General features: G+C 44.5%; 1 protein-coding gene across 1 annotated transcript in view; it reads left to right on the plus strand.

The window, feature by feature from the left end:
- The window catches only part of LOC124545525 (fatty acyl-CoA reductase 1-like), a 152,080-nt gene that overhangs the window by 97,427 nt on the left and 37,313 nt on the right, over positions 1 to 17,340 (plus strand). The window contains exon 7 of the mRNA XM_047124473.1: positions 13,086 to 13,325. Within this exon, the coding sequence (XP_046980429.1) occupies positions 13,086 to 13,325 (240 nt within the window). The remainder of the gene's footprint in view (positions 1 to 13,085; positions 13,326 to 17,340) is intronic.

Genomic DNA, 17,340 nt, shown 5'->3' on the forward strand with positions numbered 1-17,340 from the left:
TAGTTGGCCCGATATCTGTTGAAGATGTGGCCACAGCATTGCAGGAAGTGTTGAGCGGTGGTGTGGAAACATGCAAACATGCCTGAACGTTGAACATGCCTGCAAGCACAGCGCATAAAATCCTACAAAAAATCCTACATTGCTATCTGTACAACATCAACCATTTTCGGGTGTTGTTCAGTGCTGATCTACCAACAAGACAAACTATCACTCGAGAATTTCTTACTCGTGTGGAAATGAACAACGAATGACCATGGAACATTCTACGGACAGACGAAGCCCATTTCCATCTCCAAGGACATGTGAATGAGAAGAATTGCAGAATATGGGGGGTGAAAAATCCGCACACACACACCAAAAATAATTGTGTGATTTTGGTTGATGGTGTCGTTTATTGTAGGGCCGTATTTTTTCTTGGGGAAAGTCCTGCGGGTCCTGTTGCCTGTACCTTCACTAGTAATGGCTACGAGTGTATTTTGCACACCGACATCGTTTACACCCTCCAATAGTTTGTATATGTGGGGAGGATCATTGTTATGACAGATGGCGCTCCTCCGCACATTGCTCTGGCAGTGAAGCGGCTGCTGCAGGGGCATTTCGGATATGCTAGAATTATCAGCCTTCATTTCCCTACAGCTTGGCCGTCCAGGTAACTCGATCTTAACCCATGTAACTGGCTCTGGGGTTATCGGAAAGATGTGGTGTTCAGTCCTTCAGTTACGAATGTAGCTGAATTGAAGGCAAGCATTGTGCAATGCATTCTTAACGTGACCCCCGAGACACTCTGAACTGTAGTGGAACATGCTGTTTTCCGATTTCAACTTGCCACAGAAAACAATGGACAGCATACTGAATATATTCAAAAAGATTTCGGGCTTGCAGCCGGTCGTCGTTAGCTTCCATCCACGATATTTCGACTGGACAACTGCCAGCCATCCGCAGGTGAGCCATCGAAGACTCAGTCGAAATATCGTGGATGGAAGCTAACGACGACCGGCTGCAAGCCCGAAATCTTTTTGAATATTTAGTCCGCGGGGAAAATTTTAAATTTCACCTACTGAATATGTTCTGCGCTAGTCTTGCGACAGTTAGTAACTGATGTCATATTCCTTTTTATACGGTTTTTGGCAAGAGGACATTTAAAAACCAATGTCATTTTGCTTTTTATCCTGTTTTTGGCCCAAAGACAAAACTGGTGTCATTGTGTTCTTTGTGCGGTATTTGGCGTTAGGAGAATTAAAAATCCATTTTTCCCATCCGATGTGGTAAGATTTTGCAGTCATGTATGGGCTCACCTAACTACCAGTGCTACAACAACTGACTGCTAAACTTGTGCAGACGTACACTTTGAACATTGCAGATTACGTAATGTGAGACTCAAACCACAGTCGTCGTATTACGGCTCGTCTGTCATCTATAACCCCTTACTTACATTGAAACACAAATTTGTAATATTTTCGTTAATTTTTTTTTTGTTCTATGACGCTCCCCCTGCGTCAATAATATGCTGTTAAAATTTGACGTAATTCTGAGGAGTTGTTCTCTTTGTACAGCGTTCTGAAACAGGAACATTATGGACACCCTGTAGTTTTCATCTAATGCAGTGAACACATGGAAAGTGTTGTGGGGATATCACAAGGTTTCTGTGGTCACCAAACTATGTTTGTAGTCTCTATTTTTAGTGTACCATGTGGTAGCCTAAAAATTTTGTGCATTTTTATGTAAAGTACTGTTTAGTGAACTTACATTGCATGGAAAACTGTTTTGTGTTAACTTTATATTTTGTGCACTTATTTGTTGTTTATGTGTGTCAAAGTAAGTAAATTTGTCGAAGTATAGACAGGGTGACAATTATTGAATAAAATGGTCATAACTTCTGAACGGTTTGCATTAGGAATTTCAAACTGCCGCGGGATATGATGAGAAATAGTATACGCTTGAATGGTTTGGTTTTGCGACAAAGTCAACTTTACCCATAGGCCACTGGCATGGGCCTCGATTGGCCGCCATATTCTCCGGATCTGAACACATGCGACTCCTTTTATGTGGGGCATATTAGGTGTACAGCAATAGCCTCAAAACCATTGCTGAGCTGAAAACAGCAATTCAGGATGTCATCGACAGCATCGATGTTCCAACACTTCAGCGGGTGATGCAGAATTTTGCTATTCGTCTGCACCACATCATCGCCAATGATGGCAGGCATATCGAACGTGTCATAACCTAAATGCGAATATCTGTGGTGACTTTTACATGTTGAATAAAGTGGTGCACACCACTGTTTACATCTAATTTACGTTGTTTTTTTTTCATGTAGTTCAATAATTGTCGCCCTGTAAATAAACTGTCAAACTTAATGCTGACTGATCGTTTTATATAAACAGCACACCAAGGTGTACTTTATGAAGGAATAAAACTCAAAGCAAACTCCGTCCAAACAGGCCTCAGAAGGCCCAACGGTACTGACCGACCGACGTGTTATCCTCAGCCGTTGGTGTCACTGGATGCGGATATGGAGAGGCATGTGGTCAGCACACCACTCTCCTGGCCATTCTCAATTTAAATGAATCAACGGCATAAACAGAGTGCAAAGGATGGAGTATGTGGCAAGGGAGAGCGATGGGATCGCCAAATGAAAAAACGTCACTTCTTGCCACAATGGCGTCGATCGAGACAGACAATGAGGTGCTGGTGGCTTTTTAGCTTGGCCATTAAAATTTGTCCGTCGAACAGCTCTCCCACCACTTGGCTCAGAATACCAACTCAAGTGGGGATGACCTGAAAGAACCAACCCTGACTGTTATCCTGGCCAGGCCAAGGGCAAAATCCTCCTCACATTGGCAAGCGGATGCACCCTGTGTGCTGTAATCTTGGCGCTAGCCTGCAGGGCAACATGGTATACCTACAGCTAATGTTCAAAGTTGGCGACCTTCCTCTCTCATTCAAACTTTTTGTGTATCTGTCATCCCCTTATTCCCAACTTCATTGTTGAAATGTGCCACTGATGTCGCACTCAGTTGGACAAGAAAGTGTAGAACAATTTAGTAAGGTGATTAGCTCTTGAGGCAGTTTAATATTTTTATATTTAATGGACTGATTAAATTCCATACTCGAGGGGAGAACCATTTAAATTCATTATTTCACACAAAAAGTTTCATTATATGCTACCCATTCATTCCTCCACGTCGCAATAACCTGTTAATCAGTATACAGGTTGTAATGGGTATAAATGCAGATATTTTTATATGTGGTACTTTAAAATGTACATACATCACTGTTTTTTCCTCTGCATCGAACAGTCTTCCAATAAACATTTCACGTAATTTACTACCTGGTGTTTGCTATACAGTCTTCATTGCACCACTACGTGGGCTACTCCTGTCAGTATAGGCTAACAGTTATGTGTCCATGTACTCACACTTCAACACCTGACATGCTGCCCAGGGGAAAACAAGCGTTAATAGCTTGCTCTTGCCACACGTACTTGGATGTACCAACCGACCTAAAAACGTGCTACTCTAACAGCTACAATTATTAGCGTGCAAATCAAGTAAATACTGTTTAATGTTGTTCTGTACACCGCTCTCAGTCACCACTAGAAATATAGCTATTACAACTTCATATCTTTTTAAAGAGAGGAGCGCAGCAACAGTCTCTCACAGTCGTCTTCGAAACGAAATGTTAATAGTGGGCCCACAGTCACATAAATGCTGTAGGATTGCCCATTAGACGAAACAAGTAGTTACGTAGTAAATATTTAAAATTCGGTCCTCAGGACACTGGGCCAAAGACTGTAACCAAAAGCAAGTAAAAATTCGTTCGTCAGGATACTTGCCCAAAGACTATATCGAAAAGCAAGTTGTTCTTAAAGATAATAAGCAGTGAAGTTAACTACTTCTTTTCACAAGAAATTTTCATTTGCTTTCAAAATGTTTATGGCCTCTTCGAAATTAAGAAGTGCAGTTCGCAGATTGCAGGAAAAACACATATCTATTTTTTTAAGAATGTTGTTGGCATTTCCCACATCACACTTCAGGCCAGAATTACTGCACCACTGGTAAATTGGCACTACCTAACACAAGTCACATCTGTGTGCAACTCTCGTGAAATGTATTTTTATTTTACTTAATTGGTGAATACACACCAAGCTACATTGCTGTCTGAAAATAAAGGTATAATCGTTTACGTATGTGATACATATCTGTCACTAGAAGCAATGATATGTCTTCAGACAGGAACAATAATAATACCGACAATCATTGTGGTATATTCATGCGATGTATAATAAGCAATAGTGATAAAGTGAGCATTTACAGCCGCGCGGGATTAGCCGAGCGGTCTAAGGCGCTGCAGTCGTGCGCTGTACGGCTTATCCCGGCGAAGGTTCGAGTCCTCCCTCGGGCATGGGTGTGTGTATTAGTCCTTAGGATAATTTAGGTTAAGTAGTGTGTAAGCTTAGGGACTGACGACCTTAGCAGTTAAGTCCCATAAGATTTCACACACATTTGAACATTTGAGAATTTACGTAGCGATACAATCATGTCCGCATCGCAGATACAGTGTGTATTCTTCAAACCAGATGTAGCCCTATATGACTCCGATAGGTACGTGAATGCAATTTATCCACAGAGCAAATGATAACTGCACTACGACTTCTTGTTACTACAGCTTGCAACGAATGTACCACGATGATTATCATCACCATGACTGTTTCTTTTCGAAGAAACATAATTCGTTCTAACTGTACAAGTGGTTAGTGGCAGATTAGGAAAAACGAATGACAAGACTGGGGCGCAGTACGGACACTTCCAGTCTTAGCCAGTTACGCCACCGCTGCTTCTCGATATTTGGCGCTCTATTATAGTATTCAATAGCCTCATAAAACTTTGAATCTCAGTATCTCGAAATCGCTTGAGAAGCGCTACTTACTAGGTGAGCTTTCGTTACACGTAAGTATGTACTGCAGTCGTGCAAAAGATGAGCAAAATTGGTGACCCGTTGGAGTGTATTCTTCCCCTATTAGTGCAGTCCTAGGTGGTAGTTTCCAGAATGATCATTCCAGTTTACAAATGGGCTTCTCTAATATAAAACTTCCTGGCACCTACCGGGTTCGAGTCCCTGTCCGCCTCATAGTTTTAGTCTGCTAGGAAGTTCCACAACAGTGCACACTCAACTACAGCGTGAAACATTCATTTCGGAAGTAGTCTCTCAGGCTATGGCTAAGTCATGTCCCCCTTTCTTCCAGCAGCGCTGGTGGTCGCACGAGGTGTACAGGAGAAGTCCAGTCCAAAGTGGAAGCAAGAATATACGTGATGGCGGAACTACAACTGTGTGAGATTTGCGGGTGGGGGGGGGGGGGGGGGGGAGCAGAGGGAGCGTGGGGGGGGGGGAGGATGGGAGCGGCGGGAGGGGTGAAAGAGAGGGTTTAGCCAGCCGTACCTGGCTAGCTCAGCCAGTAACAGCTGTGACTTCCAACACCAAGGCTCCGGATTTCAGTCCCTGTCTTGCACACAGATTTAATTTCTCAATCTCTCAGGAAGTTTCAGTCAGTATTCAAGAGTGCTTGTATTATACAACTGTAGACTGTCTTTGAAATTCAGAAGGTAACAGGGATAAAATGTAGGGAGCGATAGATTATCTATAGCTTGTTTAGAAACCAGGTTGCCATTACGAAAGCTGAAAGACGTGGTAGGGGAGCAGTATCTGAAAGGAAAGTAAGATAGTGTTGTTACATAACTCCCTCGTTATTTAGTCTGTACATTAAAGAAAATTCACTAACATTTAGAAGAGGAAATGGAATTAAAGCCAAGGGGAAAAGAACTATAGGGCACAACTTGACGGAAAGCGAGATGATACAAAGACGAGCAGTTCATCACTTATGTCCACAGACGGTACACATCTGTCTCCCTGGAGATCGGCAACTACCAGTACTGGTCTCTCTGCTCGTTACCCATACCACAAAGTGAGCAGCGGAGGCGGCACATATCAGGTTTAGGGTGATACCAACATGACTCGTGCACTGAGGTTGCAGGCTGTCAACGAAGGTACGAGCGTATGGAATAAGCTCACAGATATGTGAATGGCTCGAAGACTTCGTAAGCAATAGAACCCAATATGTGGTCCTCGACGGCGAGTGTTCAACACAGACAGGGCTATCGTTAGGAGTGCCACAGGGAAGTGTGGTAGCATCGCTGTTGTTATCTGTATACATAAATGATTTGGCACGATAGGGTGGGCAGCAATCTGCGGTTGTTTCTGATGCTGCCGTGGAGTATGGTAAGGTGTCGAAGTTGAGTAACTCTAGGAATATACGAGGGTAAGTCAATTATTATCCGCTTTTAGTTATTTTTTGTTTATTTTGATGGTACTGTCGTTTTACGTTGATGACGCATACTCTGTTTATTTGTTGTTATATCTTTGAAATTTTCAAGCTGCTAGGTTATTTTCGTTATCGCTGCCGTGCTGTAATCATGGCTGCTCCGCAGTCTATTTACACCAAAGAAGAGCAATTTTCAGTGATCCGTTTTTTTTGTGATCGGAAGACGTATCAGGGGCAGAAATTCATCGAAGACTTTTGGTACAGTACGGGAACAGTGTTTTGCCACAACGGAGTGTCTACGAATGGATTTAAAAATTCCGAAATGGTCGCACAAGTATTACGCACGATTAAGCAGCCAGACGACCGTTTACTGCCACAAGTGAGGAAACCATTGAGCGTTCTCGTGAAATGATCTTCTTAGACAGACGATTAACTATTGACGAGGTGGCACATCGTCTGCAAATTAGTCACGGTTCTGCCTACAAAATCATCCACAATAGAGTTGGGTTTCATAAGGTTTGTGCATGATTGGTCCCAAAACAACTCACACAATTGCATAAACAAACGCGCTTGGACATCTGCAAATAACATTTGGATCGCTATGGTAGGACAGGATCGCTTCGTAGACAGGGTCAGTACTGGTGACGAAACATGGATCCATCATTACGAGCCGGATAGTAAACGGCCGTGCAAGAAAAAGTTCAAGACCTAACCGTCCGCAGGAAAACTAATGCTTGCAGTTTTTTGGGACGCACAAGGTCCAGTACTGGAACATTATGGGGAAAGGGGCACAGCAATAAACAGTGTACGTTACAGTGAGATGCTTATTGCCAGGCTGAAGCCAGCAATTCGAAGCAAATGCCGAGGATTGCTGTCAGAAGGTGTTGTGTTGTTGCACGACAATGCCTGTCCACATACTGCTGTCCACGCTGCTGAAACGCTCCAGAAACTCAAATTTGAAGTACTGTATCATCCTCCATATAGTCCTGATCTTGCCCCTTCTGACTGTCACTTGTTTGGTCCACTCAAACAGGCCTTAAGGGGGCCGTCGATTTGCGTCGGACGAAGCAGTGAAAGAAGTGGTCCATTCTTGGCTCGCAGCTCAACCTTATTTTATGAGGACATCAGGAAGCTTGTACAACGATGGACGAAGTGCGTTGAAACGCAAGGAGACTATGTCGAAAAATGATGTTCTTGTAAGCTTCCTATTTGATTACAATAAAATTTTATAACTACTTTGCGGATAATAATTGACTTACCCTAGTACATCACGACCTAGAAAAAATTTCCAGTTGGTGTGAGCCAGCCGTAAATGTGGCAAAACATGAGTTAATGCTGATGAGCAGGAAGATCAAATCAGTAATGTTCGGATACAGTATGTCCTGCTTGACACAGTTAAATCTTACCGTTGGGCGTAACGTTGCAAAGCAATATGAAACGGAACGAGCATATGAGAACTGTGACAGGGAAGGCTAGTGGTCGACTTCGGCGTATTGGGAGATTTTTAGGTAAGAGTGGTTCCCCTGTAAAAGAGACCGCATGCAGGACGCTGGTGCGACCTGTTCTTGAGTAATGCTCCACAGTTTGGTATCCGTACCAGATCGAATTGAAGGCAGTCATCGAAGCGGAATCGGTGGAGGGAAGGCGACGTTCTCTTCGAAAAACACTATTGAGAAAATTTAGATACCGGCATTTGAAGCTGAGTGCCGAACGATTCTATTGCCGCCAACAAATATTGCGCGTAAGGACCACAACGATAAAATATGATAAATAAAGGCTCATACGGAGGCGTATAGATAGTCGTTTTTCCCTCGCCCTATCTGTGAACGGAGCAGGAAAGGAAATGACAAGTAGTGGTACAGGCTATCCTGTGCCACGCACCGTATGGTCGCTTGCGGAGTTTCTACTGTATGAAGACGTAGATGCAACATATCTATGAAAGAGACTGCCGGCATTACGCTTTTCCACCCACTCCTGGAGTACTGGTGCGTGGTGTGGGATCCTTACCACAAAGGATTAACAGAGTACGTCGATAAAGGTCAAAGAAGGACAGCACATTTTGTATTATTGAGAAATAGGGGAGAGAGTGTTATGAACATGATACAGGTTCAGGATGGGCACAATTAAAGGCGCTTTTCGTTGCAGCGGGAGCTTCTCATGAAGTTTCAATCTCCGACTTTCTCCTCTGAATACGAAAATATTTTGTTGGCACCGACCTACATAGGGAGAAACAATCATGATAATAAACTAAGGGAAATCAGAGCTCGCACAGAAAAAGATAGGTGTTCGTTTTCGCTGCAGACTGTTCGAGAGTGGAATAGCAATGAACTATTGTGAAGGTCGTTCGATGAACCGTCTGCCAGGCACTTAAGTGTGATTTGCAGACTTTCCATGTATGTGTAGATGTAGATTTAGGATCCAAAACGCTAACACCGTGTTCGTCCACCACTGGAATGCATTACAGCAGCGATACTACTTAGCATGGATCTGACAATTCTTGGTGGGCTTCAAGAGTATGCGTCACCAGATGTCTACGCATAAATCAGGCAGTTAGGGGACGGTGGTCTGTGGGCCCAGGGCTGGTGCGTGATAAGGTCCCAAACGCGCTCCATAAGATTCAGATCAGCAGCATGTGGTGGGCAAGACATCCAGGCAAGTTCACTCTCATGCCCCTCAGACCACTGCAGCACCAGAAAATGCAGAGGGTTGGAGGTATAAATGCCGATATTGTGATTATTGTTACCTCAATATGCAGCCGCTCCAGTTCAGAAATGTTCAAATGTGTATGAATCCCTAAGGGACCAAACTGCTGAGGTCATCGATCCCAAGACTTACACACTACTTAAACTAAATTATGCTAAGAACAACACACACACCCATGCCCAAGGGGGACTCGAACCTCAGGCGGGAGGCACCGCGCAATCCGTGACATGGCGCCTCAAACCGCGCGGCCACTAGCGCGCCTCTGCTCCAATCTGTTAGCTGTTCATTCTCTGCGTCCAACATTCTTCCCATAAACACGTCACATAATGTACTACATGATGTTTCTTGCACGATCGTAAACGAGCCAGTAACTGGATAACACCTTTCAGAAAGGACTAATAGTTCTGCGTCAATATGTCCACTGTTCACCACCTGACCTGCCGCCTGCGGGAAAATAAGCATTAATGGCTTGCTCTTAGCAGAGGTAGTTGGAGGTACTAACCAGTCTAGTAACATACGAGTGCTATTCGGAAAGTAAGGAACGATCGTTCGCGAAATGGAAACCACAGTTAAAAGCTTTGCTTGGATGTGTTCGGCAGCATCTCTTGTATTACCATAGATGGCGTCACGTCGCTCTTCTCAAATCTGAACGCAAAGGAAGCACATTAACATGCCTAGAACAGTGTCTAACGCCAAGTATGGATGCCTGCCGAGAGATTTTGCCTGACTTCGTGCAACCACACATAACGTAGCTGTCATTCGATTCCTTCTGCACGACAGTTCTCAGCCGCGCACCGCCTGGTCAATGAGGACGCACGTACAGCATTTTCGATGGGAAGTGTTTAAATGAAACACTGGCGATGAAGACAACGTTTTGTCACAGACAATGAGCTGCACTACAGAAAATTGTCGAAAAGCACAGAAAGCTGCCTTCTATGATGAGGGTATTGGAAAGTCGGTACAAAGCTACGACAGATGTTTAAGTCATACGGCGACTATGTAGAGAAGTAGCTGGAAGTTGTAGCTAACAGCTGTAGGAAAAACAGTTTTGATTTTCACTGTGGTTTCCATTTCCCCTCGTACTACTCTTAATAACTATAATAATTAGTCTGCAAATGAAGTAAAATTCATGTAATGTTGTTCAGTGCATGGTTCTCAACCATTATGTATGTGGCATTAGATATCTACACACAGGTCACGTAATTCGCGTAAATCACGGGCCGCTGGTTTGCGTACGCGGTGATGGCCCCCGATGGGTTCCATAGGCGAATTTGGTTGTCGAGACATCGATGTGAGTTCGCTACAGCGTTCCTCAAACCACTTTGGCCCATTACTGGCTCTGAGACGTCAACAGTGATACCGCTGAAAAATGACATCGCCGTCGGGAAAGACGCCAATCATGAAGGGATGCAGGTGGTTCGCAGCTGTCTTCGATTACTACCGCAAATCCCATAAAAAGGCAGGAGAATATCCCCCATAGCATAATACTGCTCCCTCCAGCTTGCCCGTCTCGAGCTCACCTTGTGGAAACGTCCATCGACCTATTGTAGCAAAACTGTAATTCACACAAAAAGCCGATACGTTTCCATTGATAGACAGCAGAGTCCCGATGGTCCCGGAACCAGTGCAATCGTAACTGACGATATCGTTTGGTCAACATGTGGTCTCTATGTTCAACAATGTATGATGAAAGATGCGCTCCAAAACATTTGTGCAAGCACCAGCATTGTGCTCTTTCGGCAGAGATGTCACAGATCACCATTTATCTTGCTTTACAGAACAGACAAGCCTCCAAACCCCTTGTTCGGCGAAGAGTAACGGACGTCCAATCATTTAACGAATAGTGGTAGTTTCACTGTCCTACCTCTTCCAGTAGCATATGAACATTCGATCAGCTTCACCCTTTGCGAGATACTTATTCACAGGCTCACTGTAATAATAATCTGCCTTTGTCAAAGTCGCTTATCTCAATGGATTTCCCCATTTGCAGCCCATATCTTCGACAGGGTGATCCCCCGTCCGTATCTGATCCGCTTATATGCTTTTGTTCCAGCATTACGTGCCAGCAGCGCCAGCTGGCGACATCCAAAGTTGCTGCGGGCAGTTTTGGCTTATCAGTGCATCACTTTCGTAATATAACTCTTGAAATTCTGTAAGATGATATGCATGGCATAGTTGGTGGCTGTCTACAAGCACGGTGGCGTCCATATTAACCTTCTTGTTGAGTACAGTTTTAACTTGCGGACCTCAGTTGTACTTCGTGATAACAGCTGTAATGAGTCTCGGAACGTGGGTTGAAACCACTGGCCGACTGTGGCTCTGGAACAGACAGAGCACTTTGATAACCTGGGGCTCCTGTCAATCCCAGCGTGCCAACTACATTCAGTCCGTCACGAAGTTTCAAATATCGTGGCGCTAACTATACACGAATATACACTGCTCAAAAGAAGTATGAGAACAAGACTCTGAGCGTCATACCTTCACCTGTCACAAATTAATAAACATAATTATATCCTCAATAGCTTACATAAAAAGTACTGATATATTCGACAGGTGCCATCCTCGGTGCTTTTCATTGGACTTTGAGAGTTGCGATGACACGTTTGCCCTCCATGAGCGTTTATCACTGCCTGACACCTACGTGGTATACACTCCGTATGCATCCACTGAAGTCACCCTTTGGTATTCGTTCCCATTCTTCAATGAGAGCGGCCGGTCGAAGTGGACGTGCGGTTAAAGGCGCTGCAGTCTGGAACCGCAAGACCGCTACGGTCGCAAGTTCGAATCCTGCCTCGGGCATGGATGTTTGTGATGTCCTTAGGTTAGTTAGGTTTAACTAGTTCTAAGTTCTAGGGGACTAATGACCTCAGCAGTTGAGTCCCATAGTGCTCAGAGCCATTTGAACCATTTTTCAATGAGAGCACATGAGAGTTCTTTCAGAGTTTGTGGTGAAACGGGATCCGACATACACACGATGAGGCTTAGGTCGTGGCTCCCTGCCGGCCATTCCATTAGTTCTATATCCAGGCTTAGCAAGACATCCCTGTTGACGCCCGCCACATGGGCGCTGGCACAAGATGGAATTCATGGGCATTACCGAATGCAAAACCCACCACACAGTTTAACTGGACCTGTTCGATGTGCTGTCTGGCGGTAAAGCGACCATGGCTGCAAATCTGAAGGCTCCCCACGACGTCACAGAACCTTAGAAGCCTGTTGATTTTCTGGACAACATTCGGCAAGGATCGCTCACCACGGGTCTCTACGTACGAACTCGACCATCAATTGCGTTAGAGGTTATCTGGAACCGTCTGCGAATAGCACATTCCGCTAGCGACGAAGTTTCCAGTTTATATGGGAATAGCAGAAATGAAGGAGAGCTACAGCATGTTGTGGTGTCAAGTGGGGTACTCAGACAGGACGTATGAATCGTACAGCTCTTTCTCGTAACCAGTTCATTACAGTCTGAGCAGACGCAACGGCTCCAGTGGCCTTCTGAGAGCGTCTTTCAGTGCTCTGGTGCTATCGGTACGACACCGCAACTCAGAGATGGCGAGGTATCGATCATCAAGTGGGGCTGTAATGCGTCGGTGACCTTCCCAACTCGCCTCGTGTACTGGTCTCCTTGCAGCGTGTCCACAGTCTATGGATGACACATTGAGAGGCATTGGAATCCGCAGTAACACGACCGAAAGACCATCTTTTTTGGATCAAACAGATCATCCCTGCGTCTTACACTGCATTTTGATGTCACATTGCATGAACTTGGTTGAATACAAGGTCCACAAATGACAACTGCCATTTGTGTACGTCACTATAAAACTCTCGAACTCCGGTACTCATTTCCTTCTGAGGGATGATCTGACTCTGTAATGCGTAACACAGGCAAAAGTCGGCGAATGATTTCAATTGTGGCCTACATTAAAAGTGAAGATCTCAAGTCTTGCAGTAAGACCACAGGTTCAGAATGGATTTAACATACAAGACGTCGATACGCGTACTCCCCTAATTCTTTTGAAAAGTGTTCCTACTTTGCTCTGAACTGAATTTTTTTTCCGCACAGGCCACAGAGCCCCTACGTCTGCAATGTGGCCAGTGGGGAGAGGCATCGCGTCACCTGGGGCCAAGTCCTGCAGGAATACAGGAATACACTGAAAGAAGTTCCAGTGGAGCCAGGCGTCTGGTACCCTGCAGGCTACTTCACGAAGAGCGTTGTGATGCACAAGCTGGTCCACATTTTCTTAGAGCTATTACCTGCCTACTTGCTTGACTTCTTAATCATGCTTTCTGGGAGGAGACCTTTGTACGTATGGACATTTATTTATAGATCTTTTCTTTGTATATTTAACCAAGACTTTACACATATAGTATTTTTACCTAATAATTATATAGAAGAAATAACTGCTCTTTAATATGATGAATAGTATTACAATCGTATTAATAGAATTACATGCGAATTGAATATGTCCAATAACAGAGTGGATAACGGTATTGCTTAAGAACTAATAACATTAATACAACCGGTACTACTGCAACTGCAACTGCTAATAGCAATAATGAGAAGTAGATAGTGAATACAGGCCAACTGGACAAGTCATGAAGTGCCATCAACCAGAAGTCTACATAAACCTAGGCATTTCGCAGTTGGACAGTTTCAAGCTTGGATACGTAAAGTGTCTGGTCAGCAAAGACTGCACCCAGAGGGACGAAAAAAAATTTACAAAGAAAACTGGATGGCTGCAGAGTCATCAAGGCAGTCAACACCTAGGCCATACCTGTCGTCAGATACACTGCACGGCGTTGTGAACTGGCCACAGCCAGAGCCGCATAATCTGGACGGAAAACAACAGAAAAGGTGCCAATTCACCACAGATTCCACCCTCGCTGTGACATCGACAGGCTGTCCTTGCCCACAAAAGGAGGCTATAGAGGACTCTTGATAGTGAGGCAGACAGTGGAACACCAAAAGAATGCATTCACAGGCTATTTAAATGAAGGCCAAGAATCGGCTAAGATGTAAGTCAAAAACAGAAAGCTTCTTGAATCCTGTGCCCTTGGGTAACTTGTTACGGTACGTACGTAGATGCCCAAGAAGACTGCAAACTATCATTTGTTGCGGAAGAATTTTTTATTAACCCAAAATTATGGCCCCACAGACTGTATGGGATGGCAGACACTGTAATTTAATTTTCTAATCAGGTGAGATACGTATATAATAAAGGTGAAAGTTACCGTAAGTTCTATTGTCTATTATAAATCCTAACACAAAACAAATGCAGTAGTTGCACTGAAGTATAACACGAACACGTTTAATAACATCCTGTTCACTTAAAAACTATTACAAGAACATGAAACAGTTGCAAGCAACTAACGATGGCTGAGATTCAAGACAAGGAGCCGATAGGTAGGTTACTCCATGAGTAGCACACTGATCTGTTCCGCGATCTAACGACAGTGATTGCCAAAAATCTGAGTTCGTAATATTATTCATGCCAGAAGGGCGTCTTCCTCCTGCTCATTAACACTCTAACGTACATTGAGACCTATACACGCCGAGATCGATTGCGGATCTTACCATTTTTCTTAACAGCGTCGTTTTGTTGTCCGTCAGAGCTGCTGTCTACGGCCGCTGTGTCAGGAGACGGCTATGAATCCCGAAAAGCTACCTACCGCAAACCTTGCATCGTGCTCCAGTTGGAGCTACAAAGAGAAATGACTGCTTCTCACTCTGAATCCTGACAGCAGAACTCTAAGTAATTCTCTCACTAGCGGCGGACGAAGTGTCGCCTTGGCGCCTCCTGTCTCTCCCCGTAACATTCGTTTCTTCTTTGAGAGCCAGTCCTAGTCCCTCACGAGCAGTCATCCAATGACAAGTGCCATTGTCCTGGAGCGTCTTTCCACTTCTCAATAATTTTCCAAAACTGCTACGTCAGACCTGGTTGACCAATGAAATTTTCGCATTTTAGCGCCCAGAGGCCTACAGCTAAAGAAAGGAAGTTTTGGCTCTGACCTGTCGGCGCCTGAAAGGAGCGGCTGAGCATGTAGCTTCCTAAGATTTCTATCTGCCTAATACACTGAAGCGCCAGAGAAACGTATAGGCGTGCGTATTCAAATCCAGAGATATGTAAACTGCCAGAATGTGGCGCTCCGGTTGGCAACGCCTATGCCAGACAACAAGTGTCCGGAGCACTTGTTAGATCGATTAGTGCGGCTACAATGGCACGTTATCAAGATTTAAGTGGGTTTGAACGTGATATTATAGCCGGCGTACAAGCGAAGGGACACGGATTTTCCGACGTGGTGATGAAGTGGGGTTTTTCCCGTACGACCGTTTCACGAGTGTAACGCGAATATCAGGAACCCGGTGAAACATCAAATCTCCGACATCGCTGTGGCCGGATAAAGATCCTGCAATAACGTTACTAACGACGACTGAAGAGAATCGTTCAGCGAGATAAAAGTGCAACCGTTCCGCAAATTGCTGCAGATTTCAATGCTGCACCGTCAACAAGGGTCAGCCTGTGAAACATTCATCGATATGGCCTTTTGGAGCTGAAGGCCCTCTCGTGTACCCCTGATGAATGCACGACATAAAGCTTTATGCTTCGCCTGGGCATGTCAGCATCAATATTGGACTGTAGATGACTGAAAACATGTTGCCTGGTCGGATGAGTCTCGTTCCAAATTGTATGGAGCCGATGGACGTGTACAGGTATCGAGAAAACCTTATGAATCCACGGACTCTGCATGTCAGCAGGGGACTGTTCAAGCTGGTGGAGGCTCTTGAATGATGTGTGGCGTGTGCAGCTGGAGTGATATGGAACTCCTGATACGTCTAGATACGACTCTGACAGGTGAGACGTACGTAACACCCTCTCTGATCACATGCATCCATTGATGTCCGTTGTGCATTTCGACGGACTTTGGAAATTCCAGCAGGACAATGCGACATCCCACACATCCAGAATTGCTACAGAGTGGCTCCACGATTATTGCTCTTCTATCGGCAGACGGGTGCCGTCTTCTTTGCATTCTCCACCTAAGTCTCATTGTTTCCGCCTTCCGGGAACTTTATTGTACGTTACAACGTTCTCACAGCAGAAAAACGCTTTAGGAAAGTGGAAGCTGCGGTAATTTCGTGAAAGATTCCAAGGCTCCTCTGCGGCCTTCCGGACGACCGCGGTGTTACCTGCTGTCCACATTGTGTCGACTCGCCACGGCTGTCCTCCGTCCTGACCAGCACACAGAATAGCAGTAGCCGAACGATGTCCTACCTGGCGTCGGCGTCAACTTTTACAATCTGGGATAAGTTAATGGTGCACTTTGACCGACATTTATCTGCTGTCTGTATGTGAAGCTGCCAGCTCAGCCTAATATAACTGTCAAGAATACGCCAACAGGTACATCATCTATTGGCAATCTCTATCGGACAATCTTTAATAAAAATAAAGGAATTCGCTATATACGGATAATGTGAAAGTCGACGAAACCGTCATTTTCACAGTCAGTTTCACCGTCTTTCAAAAGTACAGAAAACAAGGAATCAAAAAAGGAAAGCTGTACTCCAATTTCTGAATGACATCTTGCGTAATGAGGCAGGAAAATTAGAGATAGGCAAACTTTTAAAGATCGAAAAAAAAATGTATAACGAAAAATATTTTGAATTTTGCTGAGCAACGAAACCCTAGGAAGGAAACTTGAAGGACTGAATTTTGCAGCACAGGGAAAAGCTATCAGAACTAACTCCACCAAAGCAAGAAACGAGAAATCGGCAGAAGACCCAAATTACGAACTGTGCGAAGAAACTGAAAAAACAATCGGCCACATCTTGAACTTTTGCAAACTGATTGCACACTGATTGCAAGCAGAACAATAATACTGGTCCACAAATTATCAAAATGGTTCATATGGCTCTGAGCACTATGGGACTTAACACATGATGTCATCAGTCCCCTAGAACTTAGAACTACTTAAACCTAACATCACACACATCCATGCCCGAGGCAGGATTAGAGCCTCTGAAGCGCCTAGAACCGCTCGGCCACACCGCCCGGCTCACAAATTATCCATTGAAATTTGTGCCACAATTACCATCTTCCAGTGACAAGAAACTGCTGCAACACAAACCACAAAAAACTGTATAAAACGAACGTGCCAAATTACCGTTGGACCTACAACTACAGACACATCGAATTCTGGAACACAATAGACCAGACAACACGACTATGGAGAAAAAAGGTGTGATAACTGACATCGCCGTATCCGGTGATAGCAGGAACGGTGAGAAACATCTGCAAATACGAGAAATTGAAAATCGA

This window comes from Schistocerca americana, chromosome 8 (assembly GCF_021461395.2).
Source record: "Schistocerca americana isolate TAMUIC-IGC-003095 chromosome 8, iqSchAmer2.1, whole genome shotgun sequence".
Classification (NCBI taxonomy): domain Eukaryota; kingdom Metazoa; phylum Arthropoda; class Insecta; order Orthoptera; family Acrididae; genus Schistocerca; species Schistocerca americana.